This window comes from Panicum virgatum, chromosome 3K (genome assembly GCF_016808335.1).
Source record: "Panicum virgatum strain AP13 chromosome 3K, P.virgatum_v5, whole genome shotgun sequence".
Lineage (NCBI taxonomy): Eukaryota > Viridiplantae > Streptophyta > Magnoliopsida > Poales > Poaceae > Panicum > Panicum virgatum.
The window spans coordinates 27,284,915-27,312,259 of NC_053138.1; the positions used below are offsets into that span (position 1 = coordinate 27,284,915).

Consider the following 27,345-nt stretch of genomic DNA (forward strand, 5'->3'; position numbering starts at 1 on the left):
AGCTTAAAAGCAAACCGGAGATCGAGATGATACAGCCATGGTGCTGAAGAACTCGTCGAATACTACATTACTCGTACTCCTAAAGTTTGGCATTGAGCTAAGAAGAAAACTGTATTGATATGTGATCGAGAGATCCTTTGCAAGGTCTGGTTGTCTATATTTACTTATAAACAAAACAAATTCTGATTGATTTAACTAAACAAGAAGAATCTAAAACAAAGTGAAAGATATTAAGACATGAACTCTAATTTCTTTTTTTCAAGTCATTGCTAATAAAGATTTTCTGACCTACTTGCATTTTCATCTGGCACGTGTCCTTTCTTGACATGAATCTTGAATCCACTATCTTCAACTCAATATATTCATCAAATTATCGGCTTCCTTCCATATACTTCGTTGGCTATAAATAAAATTATTCAAATTTTGATGTTAACCGTATCAAAACTAGCCATGAAGGTCTGAAGCCGGTATGATGCCATTGCAGGATCCCCAGGAATCTTCTTTTCATTTTTCTTGTCGTGGCCTCAAGGCTGATCCGGGCGTGTACGGTGTACCTGGTGCCTGTTGGCTCTGGCTTCCAAAAACAGCGGCCCAAGTGGCCAAGTCAACGCGACGCTTCTCCTGCATCGGAGCCAATTCCCCGTACCAAGCATCGCAGCCCGCAGAGCAGCAGAGTAGTACTGGCAGGCAATGGCCAGCCTCTCCTCCGTCCTCCTCCTCGCCGCGCTCCTCGCGGCCGCCCAGTACGTGCTCCGCCTGCTCCACTCCTTCCTCTGGGTCCCGCTCCGCCTGGAGCGCCGCCTCCGGCGGCAGGGCATCAGGTGGCCACCGCGGAGCCTGCTCTCCGGCAACGCGTCCGACTACCGCGACCTGCTGGCCGCCGCCCGATCCAGGCCCCTCGCCGCCTTCCGCCACGACGGCGTCGTCGCCCGCGCCACGCCGCAGTACAGCGTCTGGCCGGCGCGGTACGGCCGGCCGTTCGTGTACTGGTTCGGGCCCCGCCCGCGGCTGGTGCTCTCCGACCCGGAGCTCGTCAAGGCCGCGATGACCGACTCCACGGGCGCCTTCGACAAGGCGGGCGCCGGCGGCAACAACCCGCTCGCCAGGCAGCTCATCGGCGAGGGGCTCGTGGGGCTCACCGGGGAGGCGTGGGCACGGCACCGTCGCGTGATTGCGCCGGCGTTTAACATGGAGAGGGTGAAGGTGAGGATGCGTTTCTTCAACTTGACTTGAGACATGAAAACTTATCTGATATATAATGTTTTTTTTGCGAGGTTATCTGATATATAATGTAACACACCTGGTAGCAATTTTTATTTATCCCAACAACTCTAGCCTATAGGGTGTGTGTAACTGCCTTAAATTTACTGATCACAGATCCCGTGCATCTTGGTAAAATCTTGTGCTAATGTAAACTTAAGTTGTTATAGTTGTGTCATGTGAAACCAGCGTTATTTAACTCTAATTTATGGAAGTTGTAGTTTTGTTTTTCTTGATAAAGACAATATACAAACCTTTTCAGTCAATTTTTTGAAAAAAAAATCTGTTTTACACCCTCGAACTATCACAAAAGTCCGATTTTCAACCTTCTACTACGAAATCGAATAACAGAGACCATCCAACTGTCGGAACCAGGCAAAATTGGCCCTTGGGTGATTCCCAAGATGGTTTTGTATTTTTTAAAAAAAAATAAAAAAATCTAATTAGATCTAAAAATCAGTACTAATTCATCTTAAATCTGAAATTATGAAACTAGTACATACCAATTTTTTTCTAAAAATATAACATATCAATTATTGCTCTATTTAAATCTTAATTATTCAAAAATAATAGACATAACTATAAGCAACCAAATATTATGGACATAAAAAAATAGATCTGAATAACTGACAAGTACCGCACCAATAGATAGGTTACATTTTTTAGAAAAAAAATTTACACTCATTTGTTGACTTAAAATGTATTACTCACAATTTTTTAGTTTAAATTTGAATATTTTAATTCTCATAAAAATGGAAAACCACCAAAGGGACCAAATTTGTCTGATTTCAACAGTTGGATGGCCTATGTTATTCGGTTTCGTAGTTAATGGTCGAAAATTGAACTTTTGTGATAGTTCGAGGGTGTAAACCGGAGTTAGAAACTTTCAGTCAAGTTGGTTGAAAATGTTACTCCCAAGTAATTGTGATTCAGATGCTCCTTTGACGTGACAAGAGTGAAACTTAGCTTCACCTTTAATAATGTGCAAGAAGAGCCTGGCAGCTTCAATGTGTATTTTCAGATAACCTTTAAGAAAGAATATTGTATCATATGGCAACAACTATTGCTCTTGCCACAATGCTTAAAGCTTGCTGCAATATATATGGACCCCACCACATCCCATGCTGGTGAGAGGGGAGAAAATGACTCCCTCCGTTCCAACTTATAAGTCATTCCAAGAATCTTGGAAAGTCAAACCATTTTAAAGTTTGACCAAATTTATAAAGAGAAATATAAAGATTTATCACATCAAATAGGTGTACTATGAAAATATAGCTAACAAAGAATCTAATGATACTTAATTTGTATCATAAATGTTATTATCTTGTATAAATTTGGTCAAATTTGAAAAACTTTGACTCTCCAAAATTCTTGGAACGACTTATAATTTGGAACGGAGGGAGTATTTTTTTACTTCTTAAGGTCACCTCTTAAGCTTAAAGCTCAGCATAAGGTTTTTTCCCTTAAGGTGCACCTCCACAATGGCTATGACTCTAGCATTTATTGCTTAAGGTTACCTTTATGCAACATTGGAGCTGCCGTAATCTGGATTCGTTAAAGATCCACTTTTTACATTTGAAGTTATAGTAATGTACAGTTAGTATAACCTAATTCCTTAAACTATGCTTGTGGTCAATGGGTATCTAAAACTCGGCCTGTGGGAAGAAACTCTCAATCATTGAATAAGAGAATACCTCTCACGCAGGTCAATAAAACCTCCGAACATCTATCCACCTTTACACAAGGGTGTCGTTGCTGTACTATAACCCACGTGAGAGCGGGTTGGGATCTATTTTGCATGTGCTTTGGCGTGTAGGTAGGCGAGGAGAATTTTTTTTACCCCGGTCTAAAATTTGCTCCCACCGAGAGTCTGAACTTATGATGTTTTGTGCTTTGGGCAACTAAACTCAATATTTGTCTTCGTAGGCTTGGATACCAGAAATAGCAGCTACCGCCTCATCTGTGCTGGACAAATGGGAGGGCGAAGGTGAAAGCCGCAGTGAGTTTGAGATCGATATCCATAAAGGATTCCACACTTTGAGTGCAGATGTCATTTCTTGTGTGGCATTTGGAAGTAGCTACGAGGAGGGAAAAAGAATTTTTCAATTGCAAGAGGAGCAGATGAAACTTGCTCTTCTGGCGATGACGACTGTTTATATTCCTGGCTTCAGGTGAGATAGTCTCTTTCCGTTGCTTTCCTGGGACACATGCTCTTGAAATAGCATGGCCTACATCATTATACGACATATGACCTTTTGCCTTGAAATAGCATGGCTTCTTTATAGATACATCATACATCATTATATACAACATATGACCTTTTGCCCGTAGGTTTGTACCAACAAAAAAGAACCGAACAAGGCAGAGGTTGAACACAGAAATCCAATGTTCCTTGCACAAATTGATTGAAATCAATGGAAAAAGGTGTGAGGATTCCAAAAATTTGCTTGGGTTAATGCTATCAGCCAGCAAAGCGGGGAGTGAATTCAAAATGGGAATTGATGAGATAATTCATGAGTGCAAGACATTTTACTTTGCTGGGAAGGAAACAACAGCTAACTTGTTGACATGGGCAACACTTCTTCTTGCATTGCATCAAGAGTGGCAAGATAAGGCCCGCGATGAAGTTCTTAAAGTGTGTGGAATGCATGAGCACCCTAATGCAGAAAACCTGAGCAATCTTAAAATTGTGAGTCTATCTATTTTAATTATTCATACATTTTTAGTTCTTCTGAGTTGATACTATCTTTTTGCTTGAATAATGTAATGAGTAACGCTTTTGTTATGTTGCCATGAGATCAGGTAGCTATGGTGTTAAAAGAAACCCTCAGGCTTTATCCTCCAGCTCTATTCATCAATAGGACTGCCACTAGGGATATCAAGCTAGGTGAACTAGACATCCCGGCCGGCACACGATTGGACTTCCCTATTATTGACATTCACCATGACCATGATGTCTGGGGTACCGATGCAGAGGAGTTTAATCCACTAAGGTTTGCAGATGGCAAGAGCTATCACCTTGGTGCTTACTTGCCCTTTGGGATCGGTCCTAAAATCTGCGTTGGCCAGAATCTTGCAATGGTTGAGGCCAAGGTCGCACTTGCAATGACCCTTCAGCGATTTGCGTTTACTGTCTCCCCATCCCATGTTCATGCACCAATGATGGCGATGACCCTGCAACCCCAGTACGGTGCTCAAGTTCTTGTCCAGAAGATATGAGCCTTCTATGTGGTAACAAATAAGGGCATAAGGCTTCCGTACCTCTACTTATAGAGTAGATTTGTTCTGCACAGTGATTTGCTAGAGGCTACAAACACTTGATGCTAAAAGAGCATTTGTATTGTACAGAGACCATCTAGAACCTGCATGATTCTACCGCAAATAAAATTCTGTAACTGTAAATCACCTTTCTGCACTTTATTTTTCTGGAAGAGGATTATGTGCTTGGGTAGGGAGGGTAGCGCGGCTGGCTTAGATACCAACCTTTGAAAAAGGAGGGCTAGAATTCAAATCCCGGGCGGCGCACCTCGCTGGGAGTGAGGGCAACGCCGGCCAAGTGTATTGTAGAGAAGCAGCAGGATGTCTAAAGATTTTCCTTTAATATAATCAGATTAAATCAACCACATGACATGAAAATGGCATCTCTCCCCTGTAAAAGATGGCTGTAGCACGTTTAGCTCCCTCCCTTTGTGTCTCTGACGACCGAGCCACCGCTCCTCGCCTCCCTTTGCCCTTTCACAAAAAAAACATCAGGCAAGGGAGGGCACTTTCGAAGCCGGCGCGCCCCGGCACGGCCGGGCACCACCGCCGGAGAAACAGGGGCCGCGCCGCGAACTGGAGCGGATCAATGGACGAGACACCACGCGTCTGAAATCTCGCGCGTACGTGTTGCTGGGCTCATGCAGGACAGCCATGGCTACCTCCTCCTTTACCCTCTTTACAAACTCGCCTGGTCTTACGTCAGTGGAGCCCCAGCAGCCGCCGAAGCTCCCGCGTGGCGGCGTCGTCCACGCCCGGCGCCGCGTCGGCGGCCGTCCTGGCGGGGAACCGCGGCAGCGGCAGCGCCCGCGGCGACGGCGACATGGCGCCGAACGCCGGGCCCGCGTACGCCTCCGCCACCTTGGTCCGGACCTGCCTCGGCGCCGTCGCCGTCGCCGCCGCCGCGGAAGCGGAGGGGCCCCGCGCGTCGCCGCCGCGCGCCGCCGCCGCCGCCCTCCTCCCGGCCGGTCCGGGGCGCAGCGGCCGCGGCCGCCTGGCGCGGGCGAGGCAGTCGTGCGGGCGGAACACCTCCGTCCCCATCGGCGCGGCGCCGCACCCGCGCGTGGTGCGTTGGCGGAGGAGGGGGGGCTTCGGCGAGGGAAGCTTCCACTTCCACCCCCTCTCCCGGCGCCGGTCGTGCCTAACGGTTTTTTGCTTCTATACGCCGGTCGCCTCCGCGCGTCTCCTCCGCCGCTTTAAAGGCCGGCGTGGTGGGTGGTGGGCTCGTTCGCGCCCGGGGTGGCGGGGGTGCCCCTGCTGGCGCGCCGCGGAAACGGGTGAAGGCGCGGTGGCGCCCGCGGAGCGCGGCACCGCTCTCTCTCGCCCGTTTCATGGCGATCACACGGGGTGCGGTTATATATTATTGGATCCAGCTATCTAAATATCTAAATTAATATTACGGTATCCTCCAGCACCGCATAAAAAATGGTATGTAACATCCGTGCATGCATATAAAATAAGGATGATATCACCCCCATACGAACAACATTTCAAATAATTTTTTTTATAAATCTTAAGCGGTGCATCAAAATTAAATTATAATTGCACCATCATATTTCCTGCAACAAGACCTTTAAAACAAGATCGTACATGAATATACGTTGAATAATACATTTTAAAAAAATTATATGAAGTGGGATATTTTACCACTATGGACAAATAATTAAGCAACTAGAATAAATTATTGTTTTCTTCGAACAAAAATACTAGATATAACAAATAAATAATACTATATTACAAATGAAATACGGAACATCAGGAATGGTTCTTTAAATAGAACAAACTTTAGAAATTAAACACCATAAATGATTTATTGCACATGCTAACAAATTATTATATCTAGTGAAATAATTTAATGTTACAAATAAATTAGTTTGCATAAGTTGATATGCGTGAACATTTAATTCTGGATGAAGAACAAATGTATCTACATCATGAACAAATGATTCTCAAAAGTGAACAAAATTTACGGCCTTGTGGGGTCGGCCCGCAAAACCTTGCTGAGGAGCAGGGCGGGGTTGCTGCTGCTGTTGATTCGGGCGTCCCGGAGGAGGATCACGCTAGGCAGGGCGTGGGGGGTAGGGGGGCGCTGAATCGGCCGCTCCGGTTGCCACGCCCATCTTCTCCTCTCGTCCGCCATTCTCTTCACAATCTCAGCATAAGTCTCTCTCTGATGAGTTCTCCCCCAAATGTCCCGCGAGAAGCAAATCCTTATGGGTTTATCAATGAGGCGATCCGATCTACTCACAGGATAACAATCAGTAACCGAGAAGTTCCGATCCCGAACCAAATCCTTCCTCACCCACACAATCATCTCCAGAGGATTGTTATCTTCATATTACCAATAGAGCCCATGGCTAGAATAGACTGGATCTGTTTGGATCTATGGAAATGAGCTGAATTGAAACAGTTTTCTTGGTCAGCCTGTTTGGCTGCACCCGGACTTGGAAACAATCTTTCCAAGTGTTTCCAGACCCCGGAATCGTGGCTTGCATCCAATTCGTGGGCGAAAAGTAGAAGTGATTCCTCCCTAATCTCGTTGTCTCGCTAGTGACTACTGCCTCGTCCCCGAGCGCCTCGACTCTGCTCGCTCACGCCATGGCGTCTATGGTTTCCATCGCCGCCGCCGCTTCTGGTTGCCGCTGCTGTTGGGGCTCCACGGAGTCAAACGGGATTCCGCCGCCTTACCGCCTGAGGCGATCCTGCAAGGCAAGCCCGTCCGTCGTCGCCGAGTAAAGAGTCCGGCTGCCCATCTCTAAGCAAAGATCCGGCCGCCGCTAGAGTCCCTAGCCTTCCTAGTTCGGAAGGTGAGATCTCATCTTCCACCTCGAGCTATTTGTTCTTTATGTGAAACTGATGTGTCATATTGGCTTTGAGCGCCTTATAAGCCACTGCCTCTGGTACAAAAAAAGGTTGAGGTATCTGATGTGATCTGCCAAAGAAGTGAGCCATCTTGTTTTTTCGGACACGAATCATATGATGCATAGATATATATATTCGCTTCTCTCAATGAACCACCAGGTTGGTCGATTTATTGAAGTGTAGCTAGATTGATTTAGATTCCAGGGGGCAGGGGAGCTGTTTCCTTCCCATGTTCTAACTTGAGTTTCAGGTTAACCTGAAGTAGATGAAAAAGACACGAATTTCCATCCCTGTTGCCAATCCTATAGTAGGTACATGAATTAGTTTAGATGCTGGAATGCAACTGTCTTTGTCACTTGCTTATTACTTACAGTAGCTATTATCTGGTGGCAGCAGATTAGCCCTGATCCTGAGGTTGGGTTATTCTTGAACCATTGCTGCATGTTCAATGGCTGTTTGAGGATAATGGTCGAGATCACCTGTTGCTGTTCATGTGTTGTGTGGTATTACTGGTGTAGTAGAGCACTTACAATTTATGGCGTGTAAACCCATGAATTTTGATGGGGTTCTGGCATTTTTTTTTAGAAAAGCAGGTTATTTCTTTCTGAACGAATCTGTGCTAGTTATCAAATGAGACCTTAAGTTTGTAGCAGGACTCTTTCTTTTACTGAGAAGTGAGTACATACAGTCGATGTTTCTATCTGGCTGCAAAATTTCCTACTCTGGAGTCATTCTTTTCTGTCATATACTTTGTGCCTTTTACAGTAGCAGGGAGAAGACCAGAACTACAAGTTTCCTCAGGTTGTGTTGATGCACCATTTCTGAGTTGAATTTGTAAGCTTTTGTGGTTTAAACATGGACTAGCATAGTTCACTCTAACACATGCATGTAAGATCAGCCTCATCTTTGGGAAAATAAGACTAGTAGTGGAGTAATATTTGGCACCCGGCGTATGCCCTGTGCAGTGCGATAGAAATATTCTTTATTGGTAATGACTGATAAGCAATGGAGTCGCTTATCACTCAGTAGTAGTTTCAGGTTAGCTATCTTTTTCCATTTCTGTTTTGCATATCTGTCTTTTGCATAGCCTCAAAAGAGCTCTTTTTCCAATCTACATGTCCTTTTCCATTTCTGAGTTAAGTGGGTAAGGTCTTGTGGTTTAGACATGGACGGACTAGCATAATGCGCTCTGAACACATGCATGTCTTTTTCTTTGCTACTGTGTTGTGTGCTCATCTTTTGTATTAGCTAATACTTTGGATTCACGACATAATTCTTGCAGGAAAAACAAGGAGGCAAGTGGATCGAGCTCAACATAATTCAAGAATGTTATTGAAAAGATCTTGAGAGAGAGAGAGAGAGAGACGCTAGAAAGAAAGGAGTGATCAAGAGAGAGGGAGGGAGGGAGGGAGACTTGGCCGTTCTTGGTTTACGTGCTGCTGCGTAGATGGGAGGGCGAGAGTGAGAGCAGAGGGAGGGAGGATAAGAAGGTAACGTGTATGTAGAGGTTTGAGTGTACATAAGAGGACAATCTGACATTGAATATTCTATATTTTACCACCCAAACCAGTTTTGGAATTTAGTTCTAAGAAAATGTTTCTATGTACAACCAATTACCCAAACAAGAAAATTGACTGGAATCATATTCTTGGTAATTCATTTCCTATTGAATCTAATTTCTGGAATCTGAGTTTCGATACTGGACATCCAAACGGACCCTAGGTTCACGTCCTTGAGTCGTGGAGAGTGATGAGATAGAATACTGGGTTCCATTTTGCTAGTTCGTGGATGCTGCTGCACCATGCCGGCCATGGCGAGAGGCGGAGGAGGAAACAGAAGAGTGGGAGGAGGACAATGAAAGCCTCGGGCCTAGGCGAGAGACAGTTTTGACTGTTCCATCTTCTATTTTCAGTCAAATTTTCATGTGTTCTATCTCTCGAATTCGACTGAAATTTATATATATATGCCTCACTCTCTCACCCAGCTCTGCTTTCTCCAATACCGACGTGAATAAAAAATAAAAAAAACTGCGTGACACGACAACGAAAAAACAACCGAATTTTAACCACTTGCGTGCGGCTGCGTCGCTTCATCCAGCCCATACAGGTTGCGTTGGCCCGTAGCGTGGCCGCCTGTGAGGCTGTGATGGGCCGCCCCAGGCCGCGCGCGACACCGCGGGCTCCCCACCGCACGGCTGCCACATCCACTCCCCGCGCCGAGCCAAAGGGATTTCTTTCCCGGAGCCGGAGGCCACATCCGCTCGCGCGCCGGGCCAAAGGGCATCCCCTGGAGCCGGGAGCCTCGGCGTTCGGAGCCACAGGCCGCGCCGCGGCGTGTTCCGGGCGCCGGGATAAGGTGGGCGACGGGGGCGCCTGTGAACCCCGTCGCGCCACATGGCCGGGGCGCGCCGCGCGGAAACTTTATAGTCCGAGCGCCGGGGGGTCACCCCTGTTCGTCTCTCATTTTCCGCGCTCGCGCGCTCCCGCCACACACACCCCCCAACCTTCCTCGCTTCTCCAGACTCTAGCCTCGCCAAGGCTTCCTGATCAGGTAAGCTGTCGCAGCCAGAGCTCATCGGTTCTTCTGCTGCTGCTTGCTCGTGAATCCTGAATTGCTCCTGACCATGGCGCCGATCGAGCTGACGCATCGACATGAATTGGGCGTGATAGGTTGGGAGCGCAGGAGAGGAGCTTGGAAGGATGGCGTCGGTTTCCAGGGCTGTCTGCGGCGTGCAGATGCCGTGCTTGAACGGCAGGGAGGCGCCCGCCGGCCGCCGATCGGTCGCGGCGCCGAAGGCCCGGAACGCCAAGCGGGGCGTCATCCGCTCCGTGTCGGTCTCCGGCTCCGTCTCCGGCCGCGGCCAGCATTGCGCGCCTGCCGACGCCGTCGCCGACGCCGCGCCAATTACAGCGACAAAGGTAACCGTGCAACTCTTACAATTGAATTGAATTCTCTTGCTGCCGATTGCCGAGAGCGATTGGTTTGGTTCGTCTGAGCACCTCTGGTTGAATTTGTATCCATCACAATTCACAAGGGTGGACCAAACAAACCACTGTAAGCTCACACAGCCCAGAGAACGTAGCAGACTGCAAACGTATTCAACAGCTCCCGTTCTGAATTCTGTTATGGTTGTTCTTTTTTTCCCCCCTACCAAATGACTGTGCGTCCGCTCAATAGGCAGCAGTAGTGAAGTCCCGACTATGTGTCGGCTCAATATGCAATAGTAGCGAAGTTCCCACTCCTCTCTTACCACCGCCACACAAAGTGAAGGCGATAATGCACTAAGAGCAAAATAGCCGTTTTGGGCCTATAGCAAGCTTTTTCTCATGATTGAATGACTCTTAAAATATCGCTCCTCTTTTGAATGATTCTTTTTTTTTTAAAAAAAGAACCCAACCTGAGCTGTAAATTATGTTCAAAAAGACAAAGAACATATTTTATTTTTTAAACAAACCAGCAGAAGAGCTGCCTATTATATTGAAAAAAAGAAGGTGAAAGCTCAATAGGACAAAAAAAAACATAATTGAATGGCGTACTAGTTATCTTGTGCCAAGGAAGATTACATAGTTGGGAAAATTTGACTAAAGTGTGCGGTCGACAAATAACGAGGAGATCAATTAAGAATTCTGCTAAAATAGACGGCACAACGGTCGCAGAAGCATTTCCTCTCGTTTTTGGGCTTGGATGGGCCCTTTCCTCTCTCTTTTTTTTTCCCAAAAAAGTGGATGGGCCCTCCCCTCCGCTGACAATACCCATCATCACTTCAAAATCCAAACAGAAACAGTCCATGCGTATACGCCAGTACAGTATATACCCTGCCACTTTCTTTCTTCAGCTTAATCTCAAAAAAAAACTTCCTTTCTTCAACACCAGACACAGAGCAGAATCAGACGGGTCCCTTCAAGGATAACGAGTTAAAAGCGCAGTTTTGGCTTGGCTCGTTTGCAAAGCTCAGGCCAGCTCATTTGGCTAGTGAGCCAGGAATAATCCGACACTAGTGTTAAGAACTTAGGATCAGAGACGATACTAATCATATACTATTTTTAAGCATATTAATTTAATACTATCTAAATGATATCTGACGATGACATTACAAAAATCACTAACACGTGTCAGTAAAATAGATATTTTGAGACTCGAAGTTCATTTTTATCAATACTATTTTTGACATGTCTATGGAATGACAAATCATTTTAGAATTTACACAATCATAACAACACCACACTACCACAGCGCTAATAGAACCGGAATTTGGTATAGTCATTTTATTGAGCCCAATAAGCCAATGAAACGAGCTGGCTTGCTAAGGCAAGGACCAACGAGATAAAAATAGGACTCGGCTCTATTTGTTTGAAAGACCGAGATGAATTGAGTCGAGCCAAAATAGTTCCATTTATGTGAATAAACATGGTGTCAAACCTAAGACTTCAATCTCCTGTGGAGGGCAGGTTACAACTGTCTACACCAAGTCTCTGGTAGGCCTGATCACGGGCCGGGCAACCAGACAACCCAACTAGACTCATCCAAAAAAAAAAATCCAACCCAATCAATATATGGGCCGGGCTTCGGCTGAAACTTTTGACCCGCAACAAAAATTAGGGCCTTGTTTGTTTGGGCCTTGTCTAATTACAAAACAACCTCCACAATTATTGTACTGTAGCATGTGATGTAGATAATAAGGCCTTTGACCGCATGATTAGAAGATGATTAGAGGTGGTTACTATAGCATCATTGTAGCCAATCATGGTGGAACTTGGTTCATTAGATTCGTCTTGAAAAGTTACACCTATCCATGAAAATATTTCGCAAATAAATTTTGTTTAGTGCTCCATGCATATATCCGTCTTTTTGTAAAAATAATTTGAGGGTGGAAACCAAACATGGCCTAGGCTAGGATGGGCTGATCTTTTTGACTCGAAACCTGAAAATCCGACCCGCTCAAAAGTTATAAAAAATTCGAATTAACCCGATCCTAACAAGTGGTTGGGTCGAGCTTAGACCAAAAAGTCCGGCCCCGACCTGAACCCAACCCGCCCCGGCCATGATCAAGTCTAGTCACGGACCACCCAAGCTATCACAAAATTATCCTTCCGTGCATACAACCTACATAGTCTATAACATACGATTTTCTATCCTGTGATTTTTCACAATATCAAACAATATTTCTTTTGTCAAGCTATCACAAATTCACGCTTTTTTGAGCAAATTGTAAGAACACACTTTAATACAAAGTGGAATACGAGTAGTAATAATTCCTTCTATTCGGATGCTCTCCTTTGCCACTCAATCGTGCCCTGTTCCGGCATGCCAACTATCTACAAAAAAAAAAAAACCCAGCATTGGCACATGAGACTCACGAGTTCACCAACATGACCATAGGTCTAAACTGCTGAATCATTCGGATCCATTATTTTGGATCCGAATTGCACGTCAAGCCGTGACGCCGTCTATTTTGTAGCGATTCTAATTACCCATTTACCTTAGACAAGGATAAGATAAGCTGCTGCACACAGCACACCGGATTGCACGTCAAACCCATGGTTTCACCAAAACCACAAAAACAGATTGCACCTCAGCTCTGCCCATGCAACAAGGAATTTTTTCTCTCTCCATGGTTTGGCGCACACACTACACAAGGAGTGTGAAAGGAATCGGGGCATGGAATCCCCGGTTGGGCAGGGGCCAGATGCAGCTTGGCAGCCTAGCAGTTTTGATTACGCAGCCATGCCCGGTAGGGTGCTCGACCATCCGGCAAGTGGCCGACGCTACGCTGCATCGGCAGCGAGTGAAAACAAGAATCGGAAGTACCTTTCTTCTGCGGCTTACGGCGTCCGAGAAATCACGGGGGGTTTCGTGCAGCGGTGCATGCGCGAATGGCGTTCTTCTCGCATGCAGCAGCAGAGGTTCATCGCACCTGACAGAATCAAACAGCTGATTCAGCAGAGGTTCAGCAGAGGACATGTTATCCGGCGCATTTTTTTCTTAGTTCCTGCGTGATAAGGTACTGATGATGCTTTGAGCTATTAATCACTTGCATAGAAAACAAGGCATCTCCACTTCCCCACAAATTCTACCGAGAATAATCAGGGGCAAATTTTGCCGTCAGGCAGACTAAGACGCTGAGAGGTACTCGTGTAAGTTTTCTGCGGTTGTCTTGTCTGAATATCGTCCAATGTTTGTCTACCAGGGCTTGCATCTTTCAACTTCAATAATGTGTTTGGGATGAGGGCCATGAGGCCCCAAAAATCTCATTGATTTCGACAGATGCTAAAATCTGTATACAAGTGGTACATGATAATTTCACTAAAAAAGGGGTAGTAGGTGATGCCGTAATAATTCCACGATTTAGACCCATCTCTTTATTTTTTTTAAGGGGAAACAGTAGGGGATTTCCATCTGAAATTCTTTAACTGAATGAATTGTTAGATATTTCTGATAAAAAAGTTCAGGTGCCATACTGTTCAATAATTTCACTTTGAACAATATATGATAGAGGACATTTATACATTTTTTTAAGAAGCAAATTTCTGATGATGTCTGGGAATTTATTTTCACAGAAAAACTAAAGACTTAAACTGCAAAAAGTTGTGGAAACAAACACATTTAGCCCTCATTTTAGCAATCCTGACAATTTGCTGTGGTTATAAGCTCTCAGAAAGAAGAAGTAATTTTGAAAAATGTTTCAGAGAGTCGTCAACCACAAACAACTCCCATCTGATGTTGTCTGCAGCAACATATTTTGAACTGAGGCGTTAATAAAGAGTCATTAACCCTATTAACCATACATAGATACAACTCATTAAGATAGAGTTCGGGCTAAAACAAGTTTATCTTAGATTTTTTCTCGCCTAGATGAGATTTTGCAGCGAGATCCAGTTTTTCGCGATTTTCAACGGGATGCGCGCCATTTTCCTTGCGGAGGCGTATAACAACGGCGGTCCACATCATTCACTGATACACAGGAGGATCCGGATAAAATTCTTCAGGATTGGCCCCGGGAATTTTAGCTTCAGTTCTAGTATTCTTTTTTCTAAGCTGCGCACGGATGCGGGCAGCGTGTTGCCGTAGTTTTTTTTACCGGCGGCACGCATGCACCGCGGACGAAGCCAACGGCAGCATTTACCGTTAGCTCGCCGGCCCGGCACATGCGCGCACGGCGCTCCGCTCCTGCTCTGCTCGCCGTGGACGGGGCCGACCCGGCGAGCTAACGGGATACCAGGCGGGGACGGCCGCGCGCCCGCGGGTTTGCGGCGTGCCCCTGGCCACAACCCCCCTGCCCCGGACCGGATGGTTGTCGTCGCGGCGCGCGCGCGCGCACGGCACCTCGGTCACGTCGCGTGTCCAGTCCGGCCCGGGTCCCCGGCCGCCGCGCCACGCGGATCCACGACGATCTCAGACTCCGCGTAGCGCAGGCTCTCCTGATCGTCGGATCCTTGCCGAGGGCAGGGGCGGACGTGTTGCTGAGCTGCGAGCCCCCGTCGCCCGCCGGCGCGCACGAGTTGGAGCGAGCACGCACGCACCCTCCCATCCGGCCACGGCGGACGACGCTATCCGCTGCGCAGCCATGCTCTCTACCTGGCAGCGGACGTGTGCTCCACACTCGCCTTATCTTACTACTACCGCCCCAGCCAAATTCAAGCACCCGTGCGTGCGACTGAAGAATGTTATGCCCGTTCACACCTCTGAGCTAGCCTGTGTCAACCGACAATTTAAACTCGCCTTATCTGCAAGGCTGCACTTGATAAGCGAGAAACTTTGTTATTAGGAGTTTTGGGATCGGTTTGGAGGTCGATGAATTCAGACTGCAAACATTTCATGCAGTTCAGAAAAAAATAGTAAAGAGGAAAAACAGAGTTCATGCTCGGCTTAAAAAAAGGATGAAACAGCCTTTGCTTTTGGGTGCGTCGCTGCATACAAATTTCGGTAGCAGAGAAGGACGATGTTGGTTCGAATATTGTTGCTCCCAAAACCAGCTAAACTAAAACAATCTAATTAAGTAGGCAAAAAAGTCCATCACCGTGTGTCCTTCATGAAACAGAAAGGGCCCTCCGGCTTGCACGCACCGCGTCACGTATGCCGGTGGTACACGTATGAGCAGTTAAAAAGTTCCAGAGCTTTTTTGCCCCCTCTCCTGAAGATGGAACAAGGGCGATGGTGGTGTTCTTGGACTGTACCGGGCGCAGCGTTAGGTAGACTTGTGGTTAGAATGGGCATTTTACTTCAGTTTTTGAAACTTTAGATCATTTATAGTTCAATTGGTGCGGTAGTGTTTGTTTTAAGATGCGCACACTAATTTCATATAAAGCAGTTTAAATCTTCAAGAGGTCTTACCTGAAACTGATAACAAATACTAGTATCACCACTTCCTCTTAATGAAAAACATACTCAAGCACGTATGATCACTAAAAACAAATACTAGTACCACAGTATTGAATTTTTCGTAAAAACAGCTCGCATCCGGTTTTTGGGAAAAGATAAAACAGCCCGCGCAGCAGCAGTATTTTCATCATCATAAAACTAAAGTGAGAGAAAAAAAAAGCTCATACACAGAAACAGAGCGTTGGTTGGAGCACATCAGCTGGCGCTGGTGTCTTGCGCGTATGCCGTCCGTTGCATGTTTCTACATGTCGACGATCATGACTCACCCAAACGTCGCAGATGAGACCGATTCAGTTTCAGAGGTCCAGACAGCAGCGGCAATCGTGACGTGTTGGGATCATTTCACTTGCCTTGAGACCACCTCCAACTTCGCAAACTGCTACTAGTTTGTTTCGGACGTGTAAAGCTCATCCGAGCTGGGATTTTCCCAACTGAATTTGTGCCCCACGCGTTTCGCTTTTTTTTTTTTGCTTGCGATGGGCCGCGGAGCCTGGGTTTCTTGGCACTTTTGGGCCGGGGCGGCGGCGTCTCCGCGCACGCCAAACCTATAAATCTTCCGGTAGATTTTTTCTTATTCATCTTTTACTATTTAAGATTCGTGCAAACAACCTAAGCCATTGGATCCACTCCAAACCCTACCTCCCTCTCTCACCCTTCTCTCTTCCTGTGCGCCGCCGCGCGGCCACCTGCGCGCCCACCCGTGCTGCTGTGCGCTCCCACCGCCAGCGGGCGCCTGCTGCTGCTCCCCGCGTGCGGTTGCATGCTCCGCGTGCCGCCGCGCGCCTGCCTGCTCCGCCGCAGCCGCATGCTCCGCGCGCCGCCGCCTGCGTGCCTGCCTGCGACGCCACTGCCGCCTGCTCCGCCGCCGCCGCCCTCCCCGCCGCTTGCTCCGCCGCCGCCTGTGCCCCACGCCACCGCCGGCCACCGGCGCCGGAGAAGAAGCCGAGAAAAATGTTGAGATTCAACATTTTCAAAATACAGCTTCAACATTTTCGAAATATTTGTTCAACATTTTTAAAAATATTAGTTTAATATTTTTAAATGCTAGTTCAACATCAACTGAATTTTAATGAGTTTTATAGATGATTTGCGTAACCATCTTTCAGAAGATGAATAAGAAGATGAATAGGATGAATAGGTTCCCCCTCGGCGCAGGTCGAGCGGTCGATCGCGCCGGCTCGCCCGCCACGTCACCTTGACGGCCGCAGGCAGATCACCTCGCCGGCTGCTATAAATAGAGGCCGGGGCTAGTCTGCTCCATCACCCACCGCTCCCTCCTCCTCCTCCTCCCTGTTTGTTTTATACTACTAGCTAGTATCTGTTTGAGCAGCCAAGTGCTGGAGCTAACAATGGCGCCCGCTCAATGTGTGGCTTCGCAGAGGGTGTTCCCCTTCGGCAAGGGCAAGAGCGAGGGCAACAGGGGCATGAAGGATCTGGTGAGTGCTTACTGCTACTAGTGCTCTGCTGCTCTGTTGTCTTGTGGTCAGTGATGATCTGATGACTGATGATGGATGGGTGATCTTGTCTTATTGCGTGTGTGTGTGTGTGCAGCTGGGCGGGAAGGGCGCGAACCTGGCGGAGATGTCGAGCATCGGGCTGTCGGTGCCGCCGGGGTTCACGGTGTCGACGGAGGCGTGCCAGCAGTACCAGGAGGCCGGGCGCGCGCTGCCGGCGGGGCTCTGGGCGGAGATCCTCGACGGCCTGGCGTGGGTGGAGGAGTACATGGGCGCGCGCCTCGGCGACCCGCAGCGCCCGCTCCTGCTCTCCGTCCGCTCCGGCGCCGCGGTGAGCTAGCGTCACCACACCGGGCGCCGCGCTTCGTTCCAGGCCGGCCGGCCGGCTTCTGATGGATCGATCGATCCTCACGGTGCGTGATGCTGATGCATGCAGGTGTCGATGCCCGGCATGATGGACACGGTGCTCAACCTGGGGCTCAACGACGAGGTGGCCGCCGGCCTGGCCGCCAAGAGCGGCGAGCGCTTCGCCTACGACTCGTACCGCCGCTTCCTCGACATGTTCGGCAACGTCGTGAGTACTCCACCACTGCCTGCCCATCTCTTCTGCTAGCGTCGCGCTAGCCGACTCGATGATCGGCACCTCGTCGGATAGGATCAGCGACCAGCAGCTCGCATGTCAAGCTACTAGCTCCGGTTGTTGCTGATCAGTGATCACTCTACTCGCTTACTTGCACGACTAGCTAGCTAGCAACCTAGCTAGGCTGCCTAGTTTTGCGCGCATCGACCCATGACCGCCGCCGTCGCCGTGGCGTGGGGCGTGGTGACCCGCGTCCGTCCGGCTCGCGCGTCGTCGCACTCGCGGCCGCCGGTGCCGGTGGGCCCCACCGGCGTAGGGGTTTTCGTCTGTTTGTTTGCCAGGTATAGGAGGAGTAGGACGCAGCAGGACGGTTGGAGGCACAGTTCAGTGTGCTCTGTTGTTCTCTTGGGTTAACCGACCCGTGCCGGGATCATTCCGCATGGCCGGGCTGCTAGTAGGCCGTCCTGGAGCGTTGGAGGTAACCAGTGAAGTGATTGGGCCAAGCACCTCGCTGCTTCGCCGCCAACAACAAGCAGGGTCCAAATCTGATTAACTTTTCTGTCTCTAAATAAAAAATAGTTTCGAATGCAAATTGACGGTTCAAGAAAGAAACACAACGATGGCATCGTTGTAACTTGTATCAGCTAAATTTTTTTAAGTGCGCATATTCCTCTGCAGAGATTAACATAGGCGGAGCTGATATTATATATAAGGTCATTGTCAGTGTTGAAGCTCATGCTTACGGGTTAGCACAGCCCGCCCTCTCGTTTGATGGACTGAAGGACCGATGATGACCGCGACCGCTTTGTCTTTAACCAGCAGAGTTTGACACACTTTTTTTTTCGCTCGGAAATGAGTACAGGATGATTGATGAGGCAAAAGTTTTAATAAAAGGGAAAGAAATAATCCCTTAATGTAGAAAGCCAAAAGTAGACATGGCCTAAATTATTTTTTTTGGCATGTAGTTTTTGCACTCTAATAAGCTCCTTTGTTTACCCAGGTCATGGACATTCCCCATGCACTGTTCGAGGAGAAGCTTGAGCACATGAAGGAAGCCAAGGGGGTGGAGCTTGACAATGACCTGACTGCCGCTGACCTCAAAGAGCTGGTGGCTCAGTACAAGGATGTCTACGTCCAGGCCAAGGGGGAGCCATTCCCCTCAGGTATGCTCACGCAGTTTCACCCTCACTGGATAATATAATATCTCTAGGGTGTGAAAAAATTATCTGCTTTGAAAGTACTAAATTAAAGCTGTTTCTTTGCATCAAAATTAACTTACGCATGACTTACCTTTGCTTGTATTGCAGACCCCAAGAAGCAGCTTGAGTTGGCAGTGTTGGCTGTGTTCAACTCGTGGGACAGCCCCAGGGCCAACAAGTACAGGAGCATTAACGGGATCACTGGCCTGCGAGGCACTGCTGTGAACGTGCAGTCCATGGTGTTTGGCAACATGGGGAACACTTCTGGTACTGGTGTGCTCTTCACTAGGAATCCTAGCACTGGAGAGAAGAAGTTGTACGGCGAGTTCCTGGTGAATGCTCAGGTACGGATCGGTTTCTGTACATTGCTCCAATTTGATTCTGAATGTTAGCTGCTCGCTGTGCATGTATGTTGCCATGTTTGATCAGATTACCTGACACAAGTTGTATTAAACATGCAGTGATATAATGTGTGTCTGTGTGTTCCTTGTTCAGGGTGAGGACGTGGTTGCTGGAATCAGAACCCCAGAGGATCTTGATGCCATGAAGGCCCAGATGCCGCAGGCTTATGAAGAGCTAGTTGAGAACTGCAATATACTGGAGAGCCACTACAAAGACATGATGGTACCTTGTTTTTGCTTATTCAACATTTACTGCACCATTTGTTTTTTTAGTCATATATATTTAAGCATGGCCTCTTTAATAATTTGCAGCATAAAAGTGCACCTGAATCCTGACGTTGCTTCAATTGTGTTCTACAGATTGCAGTTGTGTATCTATTATTGCCATTGGCCATGATCTCAGACTTTCTTGCCTTTTATGTATGATGCAGGACATTGAATTCACTGTTCAGGAAAATAGGCTCTGGATGTTACAGTGCAGATCAGGGAAACGCACAGGCAAAGGGGCTGTAAAGATTGCTGTGGACGTGGTTAACGAGGGTCTTGTTGATCGCCGTTCAGCCATTAAGATGGTAGAGCCAGGCCACCTGGACCAGCTTCTCCATCCTCAGGTAACGTATAGTAACCACGAATGGCCCCATAAACTGATTGTGCCTTACTTTAAATTCAGTTTATAATTAGTACTGGATGTGTACTGACATCATTGTTTCAATCTTGTCTAATGAAAACCAGTTTGAGAACATAGCAGCATACAAGGATCAGGTAATCGCTACAGGATTACCAGCTTCACCTGGGGCTGCTGTGGGCCAAATTGTATTTACTGCAGAGGACGCTGAAGCGTGGCATGCCCAAGGGAAACCTTGTATTCTGGTAAATACCATTTATCATCATTTTTTAATAAAAAAATCTTCTGCAGTTTTTGTGTCATTTTTGGTTTGGACTTTTACTTCGATGAAAAGATCTTTAATTGAGGAAAACTTGTCTATTTACTGGACATGTTAGGTTAGTTTTTTGCTGAGTTATAGGCAGTAGGCACAAAATCTCACTTACCAGAGAGCCTTTTTTGAACTGCATATGAAAGCTCCGTATTGCATTGCTTCATCTTTTGCATCCTGAGTTTTTTTTTCTTTGCAAATATGTAGGTGAGGACAGAGACCAGCCCAGAGGATGTTGGCGGCATGCACGCCGCAGTTGGAATTCTTACAGCAAGAGGTGGCATGACCTCTCATGCAGCTGTGGTGGCACGTGGCTGGGGAAAATGCTGTGTCTCTGGGTGCTCAAGCGTTCGCGTAAATGATGCCGAGAAGGTGAACTGAATTCTTGTTTGCACATCCTCATCTAATGCTTCATTATTAGAAAGAAAGTGGCATGGCATGCTAAAGTTTGTGACAAGATTATGAGGTTGCAGGTGCTTGAGTACTTTGCTGTGTCGATGTGCACATGTTGTAGTGATCGATCGTAGACAGAATGAACTGTGCCACTTTAAAGTTCTTCACGAGATTATAAGGATGTAGATGCTTTCTTACTTTGATATGTCTGCATTTACAGTCTGTAGCGATTGGAGACAAGCTGCTGCAAGAAGGCGATTGGCTATCACTGAATGGATCAACTGGTGAAGTGATCCTTGGGAAGCAGCCACTTGCCCCACCAGCCCTCAGTGGTGATTTGGAAACCTTCATGTCCTGGGTAGATGAAGTTAGGCAACTGAAGGTAAAAATCCTAGAAATACAAAAAGATGTAACATGGTTACAGACTGTTTGAAGTTAAAACCAACTAAAAAGGATATCAGTTTATTTATTCAGACAGATCAATGCTAGTCAACCCCATTACACATTTTCCAACAGAAATGCTTATCTGTACATGTGTTCCATCTTCTAGGTTATGGCCAATGCGGATACTCCTGAGGATGCACTGGCAGCAAGAAACAATGGGGCGCAAGGAATTGGACTATGCCGGACAGAGCACATGGTATGTGTTTAGCACTTAGTTGCAGTCCAATTCATTTTGGGTATTGGAAATTCTACTCTTTTTTGAATTCCTTTGTCGAACAGTTGGGTAAACTTTAAGAAATTGCCGTTCTAGTCTCACGTGTTCTTTTTCTCACTCTGGCAGTTCTTCGCTTCGGATGAGAGGATCAAGGCTGTGAGGCAGATGATTATGGCTCCTACACTTGAACTGAGGCAGAATGCACTAGATCGTCTCTTGCCTTATCAGAGGTCTGATTTTGAAGGCATTTTCCGTGCTATGGATGGTACGTGTAAATAGTGGTGTATTGCCGTATTTATTCACATGCTCTCCAATTGAACCGGATGCACTAGTTTTTCTGAACATGACAGGAGTAAGCAACCTTGTTAAATAGGCAAACATTGACTACTAACAGGAAAAAGTAGATAAGTTTGTAACCTTAGGATGCAAAATTTGAGTAAAAAAAAAACCTTAGGATGCAAAATACTTTAAAAATAAGAACAATTGGACCAATACCATATTGTTTTACATCAATTATTTAACTTGGCAGCAAAAAGTTTTGCTATGATTTACCCATTCTTTTTTTATCTTTTATAGCAAGTGGTATATGTAACATGTTTCATGCAAACAGATATGGCAGTAAACAACTGGAAAATATGTATTGTAATTGGTTCCACAGTATGTATTTTGAATGTGTAGGACGGATTTGAACTTTCATTTTTGCATTTCAGGGCTTCCGGTGACAATTCGGCTACTGGACCCCCCACTTCATGAGTTTCTTCCTGAAGGGAATGTTGAGGACATTGTGAGTGAATTATGCGCTGAAACTGGAGCCGATCAGGAGGAAGCCCTTGCAAGAATAGAAAAACTATCAGAAGTAAATCCAATGCTTGGTTTCCGTGGGTGCAGGTCGGTTTTCTTGCAATGATGTTCACTGTTTAAATAAGTTTTTCCTGCTCCTGATCCTTTTAGTTGTAGGTTATGTCCGTTGTTGAACAATCGTTTTTTATGGAATATATAGCCGTCTGTCTTATTAGTGAAATATTGAAAAAATAGTAAACTCATGTATATATTTACCTGAATTCAAAAAAAAAGTATATATTTACCTGAACTAATATTAGAATTGCTTAAAATTCCAGGCTTGGTATATCGTATCCTGAATTAACAGAAATGCAAGCTCGTGCCATCTTTGAAGCTGCTATAGCGATGACCAACCAAGGTGTTCAAGTTTTTCCAGAGATAATGGTTCCTCTTGTTGGAACACCTCAGGCATGCATCTTTATTTCCTTATTTATGTGTATAGTATTGCTGCAGGTCATGCTGTTCAAAATGACAAAACCAAAAATTGAATAAACAACTAATTTCTGTACATATGTAAATTTAAATTTTCTGTGATCATATAACACATTTATGTAAACATCAAGTTAACCAACACCTAATTTTTCTTCCACCAAATTCATTTCTTGAGATGTAGTCTCTCTATATTCGAAGTTTATTGCAGTCACTTGATTTTTCCTTTCAGCTATCTGACATTTGACTTTTGTAGGAACTGGGGAATCAAGTGGCCCTTATCCGTCAAACTGCTAACAATGTTTTCACTGCTATGGGTAAAACCATTGAGTACAAAATTGGAACTATGATTGAAATTCCCAGGGCAGCTCTAGTGGCTGATGAGGTAGGAGTTTTCACCAAACTCCCATAAGAAAAGTCTTAAATTGTGGCTATTTAGATTTAAGCTTGTAGACCATATTTTACATGAGTTGGGTTAGTAATAGAACCCCAACGAATTACTTGAAAACATGTGAAGTAAGTGATGGTACGATTTTTTCAAGTGCAAATAATAAGGTACTATCCTCTAATTTAAAATCTGACATTGTTCTTGTTGTTTTGGTTTCACAATCTGACAGATAGCAGAGCAGGCTGAATTCTTCTCTTTTGGGACGAACGACCTTACACAGATGACGTTTGGCTACAGCAGGGATGATGTGGGGAAGTTTCTCCCCATTTATCTTTCTCAGGGTATCCTCCAACATGATCCCTTTGAGGTAAAATTTTAGCAACCCTCACCCCTCAATTTTAGATGATGGACCTGTCCATAATTCACTTCTATTTTCAATTAAAGGAAATAATTCCCATCATTCACAGATCTGAGCATCTCATGTCCTCTAGAAATTTTTCATGTCCTCTTGACTTTTAGTGTACGTGCATGCTCTGGTCAAATTCTACCTAGTAACTTGCCCATTGCTTGTTGTTAAACATATCAGGTGCTTGATCAGAGAGGAGTGGGCGAGCTGGTTAAGTTTGCTACAGAGAGGGGACGCAAAACTAGGCCTAACCTGAAGGTTAGTTTTGGGACTTGTGGACATTGCCTTGTTTCCTTAGAAATCATGGTTTCATTGTTTGGTGCTGTCCTGCAAACAGGTGGGCATCTGTGGAGAACATGGTGGGGAGCCTCAGTCAGTTGCTTTCTTCGCAAAGGCTGGGCTGGATTATGTTTCTTGCTCCCCTTTCAGGTTGGTCAAGAGATAAACTCATGATCCAACTCCCAGAGTTACATCTCTTTACTTCTTGGTTATGCTAATCCTAGCAAAGTCTTAACTGCTTTTCTATGAAAACTATCTTCTGCAGGGTTCCGATTGCTAGGCTGGCTGCAGCTCAGGTGCTCATCTGAGAGCACCTCCTCATCGGCAACCGGATCGCCAGCTCTTGGTGCATCTGGTGAAGAATAATCATACAGGTCCATGAAACGGTGGAAACTCTGCTTTCTGGCAAAGGCTGTTGTATGTAGTCTTCTCTGTGTGCGCGCGCATGTAAGCCTTAATGGGTGGTGTTCTGAATTTCCCTTGAACTGGCATGGTAATGTAGTACCAAATTAAACAGCGATGATGACGAAGAGCTATCGAATATATTGGCGATTACTAGTGCTGTCAATTTGCTTCCTTGTATGAGTTGCTAATGGAAGTGATGCATTTCAGATTTGTTGGCCAAGGTGGGCACGGTAAATGTAAAATATGAATGCAACCCATAGTATTGGTACTTTTTTTTAATATAAAGGAATACCCAATATCCCGACCTCTACATAGCCAGCCACTATTATAAGAAAGAAAGCACATAAGTTTCAAGCGAACCGAATAAGGTGGACAAATTAAAAGCAAAGTTACTTTGCAAAGATTTTCATAGCCATAGATTCCAGAACTCGATAACCCAATAGAGTATCCCGATCTTCTTCCTTTTGAAGTATAGCCTAGAATCTGATCCAATGGGTGACTCTAAAAAGAATATGCAGACAAGTTTGGTTGTTCAATCAACATCATTTTTGCTAAGCCAAATGGCCCAAGAAACAATACTTACACCAGTTAAAATTAGATTCTTTTGCCTCAATCTTACCACTTGTAGCCATGACCCAAAAATATGTGAAACATTACTAGGTTTATATAGGTCAAAAGTGATGTGGATTATTCTCCAAATTAATCTAGCTATGTGGCAATAGAAAAAAAATGATATTTAATAATTTCATTGTTACTACACTAACAACATTGCTTACTTCCATGTCAATTTTGCTAAGTCAAATTATCTTTTGATAGACGGTGAAGGAGCCAAAGGAAGACTTTAACCTTTAGAGTGAGTTTTAATTTCCATAAAGGTTTTTTTTATCGGCAAGACTCTTTCATCTAAAAGTGCTAAGTGCTTTGTACATTGAGTGCACTGAGAATTGTCCACTCTTGTGTAAAAATCAGATGCATATGTCCGGTTGATTGACAAGCTGTACATCGGCAACCTTGTTTTTTATTGATACCTTGACGCTTGGGATCACTATTGAATGGGTGCTATTTGTCGGGCCTATTAAGGTATCCAAGCCACATAGAGATAACGCAAAAGATAATCTCTATGATGAACATGACTATGCAGCTTTGATTATATAATTCAAACTAGGAAGGCCACCCGCGCATTTGCGCGGCTAGATGTTACCATCTCTAATGTTACATTTTAAATTATTTAATTATTTATATTTATTATTTATGCGGCTATGTGTAAGTATATTTAAGGTTATAATTTTTAATCGGCTTTCATAAAGCAATTTTTTGTTGACAAAAATCTCGATCTATTAAAGCTATTTTGAGGATCAATAATTTGATTTTAATTTAATACTCCTTCTAGGTTTGAATTGGATAGACATAAGGTTGTTTCTGGTTTTTTCAGCGCCATTTATTAGTTTCAACATGACTTTTGACTGAAATGTTAGTAAATAGAACACATATTAACTTTGTTTGTACATATTTCGATTGTATACTAAAAATAATATTACAATTATTCAATTAAAATGATAGTATTTTTTAGTAAACTGTGAGTCTACAACTTTTTCCAGCATGGTGCTATGGTGTGCAAATATTTTTTTAAGCTTGTCTGGATTTTTTTATCAATGTTTATGCCTGTAGAAAAATGAATTAAAAATTATGATAGTAATTTTTAAAAATCTCCTAGCTTACCTAACGCTAGTTGCTTCGAGTCTCATTACTATGTTATATATTGGATTAGTTTCTTTATAATGGCATGGTGGGCAATATTTAGTCAAACATAGTGGTATTTTGGGCCGATTTTTATCGTAATGGTAGTGGTGGGTAATTCAATTTCTCTTATTTTCTCTGATTAACATGGGAATTTTTAGGCCTTGAGATCGAACGTGGAGGCTCTGTTTGTTGGCCAAATAATAAGATATCTCAATACAATGTGGGGTTATAACTTTTCTACTTTCTCCAGCGTGGTGCTATGGTGTGCAAATATTTTTCTGAAGCTTGTTCAGAATTTTTTTATCAATGTTTATGCCTGTAGAAAAAATAAATTAAAAATTATGATCATAATTTTTAAGAATCTCCTAGCTTATCCAACGCTAGTTGTTTGGAGTCTCATTACTATGATAAATATTAAATTAATTTCTTTATAATGGCGTGATGGACTATATTTAGTTAGACACATGGGTATTTTTGTGGGTGTTTTTTATCATAATGACAGTGGTTGAATTAATTTCTTTATAATGGTGTGGTGGGCTATATTTAGTCAGACATAGGGGTATTTTGGGTCGATTTTTATTATAATGGCAGTGGTGGGTAAAGCTTACCCAACGCTAGTTGTTTGGAGTCTCATTACTATGATAAATATTGGATTAATTTCTTTATAATGGCGTGGTGGACTATATTTAGTTAGACATAGGGGTATTTTTGTGGGTGATTTTTATCATAATGATAGTGGTTGGATTAATTTCTTTATAATGGTGTGGTGGGCTATATTTAGTCAGACATATGGGTATTTTGGATCAATTTTTATTATAATGGCAATGATGGGTAATTTTAATTTCTCTTATTTTTTCGATAAATGTGAGAATTTCTAGGTCTTGAGAGCAAACGTGGATGCTCCGTTTGTTGGCCAAATAATAAGATAATAGAATATAATATGAAATAAGCATTTCTTGGGCAGCTTATGTGAGATTATATAATCTAGAAGGCAAATAATCTGAAACCAACATTGTAATATCTAGCCTATGGGCCGGCTGCATTGGGTCATAATTGGAGTACCATGCATGAGGCAAGGTAGCTCAGAAATAGTCCCAAATGAGAAGTTGAGAGTGTAACGAGCTAACTTAAATAGCCAACTATAGGAACCATTGCAGCCTTGGGTTAATCCTTTTACGTGAAGCGATGACGAAAGTATAAGCATGTTGCAGTGTAGGTGTGGTCCACTCAGTATGTACGGTGGGTCTAAGCTGTTTTCCTGAGCTAAATTGTTACAAACATGACCTTTAGTGTCTTGGCTTAGCAGAATAATTTCCACACTTCTGATAGGAAAGAAAGTACTGGGTCATTCGGTAAACTAGTTGATAATACTTAAGATGCATGCAAAACCTCATAAAGACGGTAAACTAGTTGATAATACTTAAGATGCATGCAAAACCTCATAAAGAATCCCGTGAGTCATTGGATAAACTAGTTGAT

The 27,345-nt window shown here is 44.8% G+C and overlaps 3 protein-coding genes across 4 annotated transcripts; 2 read left to right on the top strand and 1 right to left on the bottom strand.

The window, feature by feature from the left end:
* The first annotated feature begins 610 nt into the window (after positions 1–610).
* LOC120698754 (cytochrome P450 734A1-like) lies at positions 611–4,691 on the top strand. Its single transcript, XM_039982483.1, has 4 exons — positions 611–1,203; positions 3,187–3,431; positions 3,592–3,949; positions 4,063–4,691. The coding sequence occupies exons 1-4, from the start codon at positions 691–693 to the stop codon at positions 4,477–4,479; spliced, it is 1,533 nt and encodes a 510-aa protein (XP_039838417.1). The 5' UTR covers positions 611–690; the 3' UTR covers positions 4,480–4,691.
* A 146-nt stretch (positions 4,692–4,837) lies between these two features.
* Positions 4,838–5,838, bottom strand: LOC120698755 (translation initiation factor IF-2-like). Its single transcript, XM_039982484.1, has one exon. It carries the CDS (start codon positions 5,557–5,559, stop codon positions 5,221–5,223), a length of 339 nt encoding a protein of 112 aa, XP_039838418.1. The 5' UTR covers positions 5,560–5,838; the 3' UTR covers positions 4,838–5,220.
* A 3,672-nt stretch (positions 5,839–9,510) lies between these two features.
* Positions 9,511–24,289, top strand: LOC120698756 (pyruvate, phosphate dikinase 2). Of its 2 annotated transcripts, XM_039982487.1 has the most exons (21): positions 9,511–9,930; positions 10,050–10,298; positions 17,139–17,195; positions 17,311–17,544; positions 17,650–17,787; positions 18,794–18,956; positions 19,101–19,336; positions 19,488–19,616; positions 19,825–20,004; positions 20,126–20,263; positions 20,536–20,700; positions 20,942–21,103; positions 21,272–21,361; positions 21,506–21,644; positions 22,090–22,267; positions 22,498–22,627; positions 22,905–23,033; positions 23,266–23,403; positions 23,623–23,700; positions 23,780–23,871; positions 23,987–24,289. In XM_039982487.1, exons 1-21 carry the CDS (start codon positions 9,526–9,528, stop codon positions 24,027–24,029), a joined length of 3,273 nt encoding a protein of 1,090 aa, XP_039838421.1. In that variant the 5' UTR covers positions 9,511–9,525; the 3' UTR covers positions 24,030–24,289. The 2 variants fall into 2 exon arrangements, with proteins under 2 accessions (XP_039838421.1, XP_039838420.1); XM_039982486.1 differs by having other exon boundaries at positions 23,623–23,871.
* Positions 24,290–27,345: the final 3,056 nt, after the last annotated feature.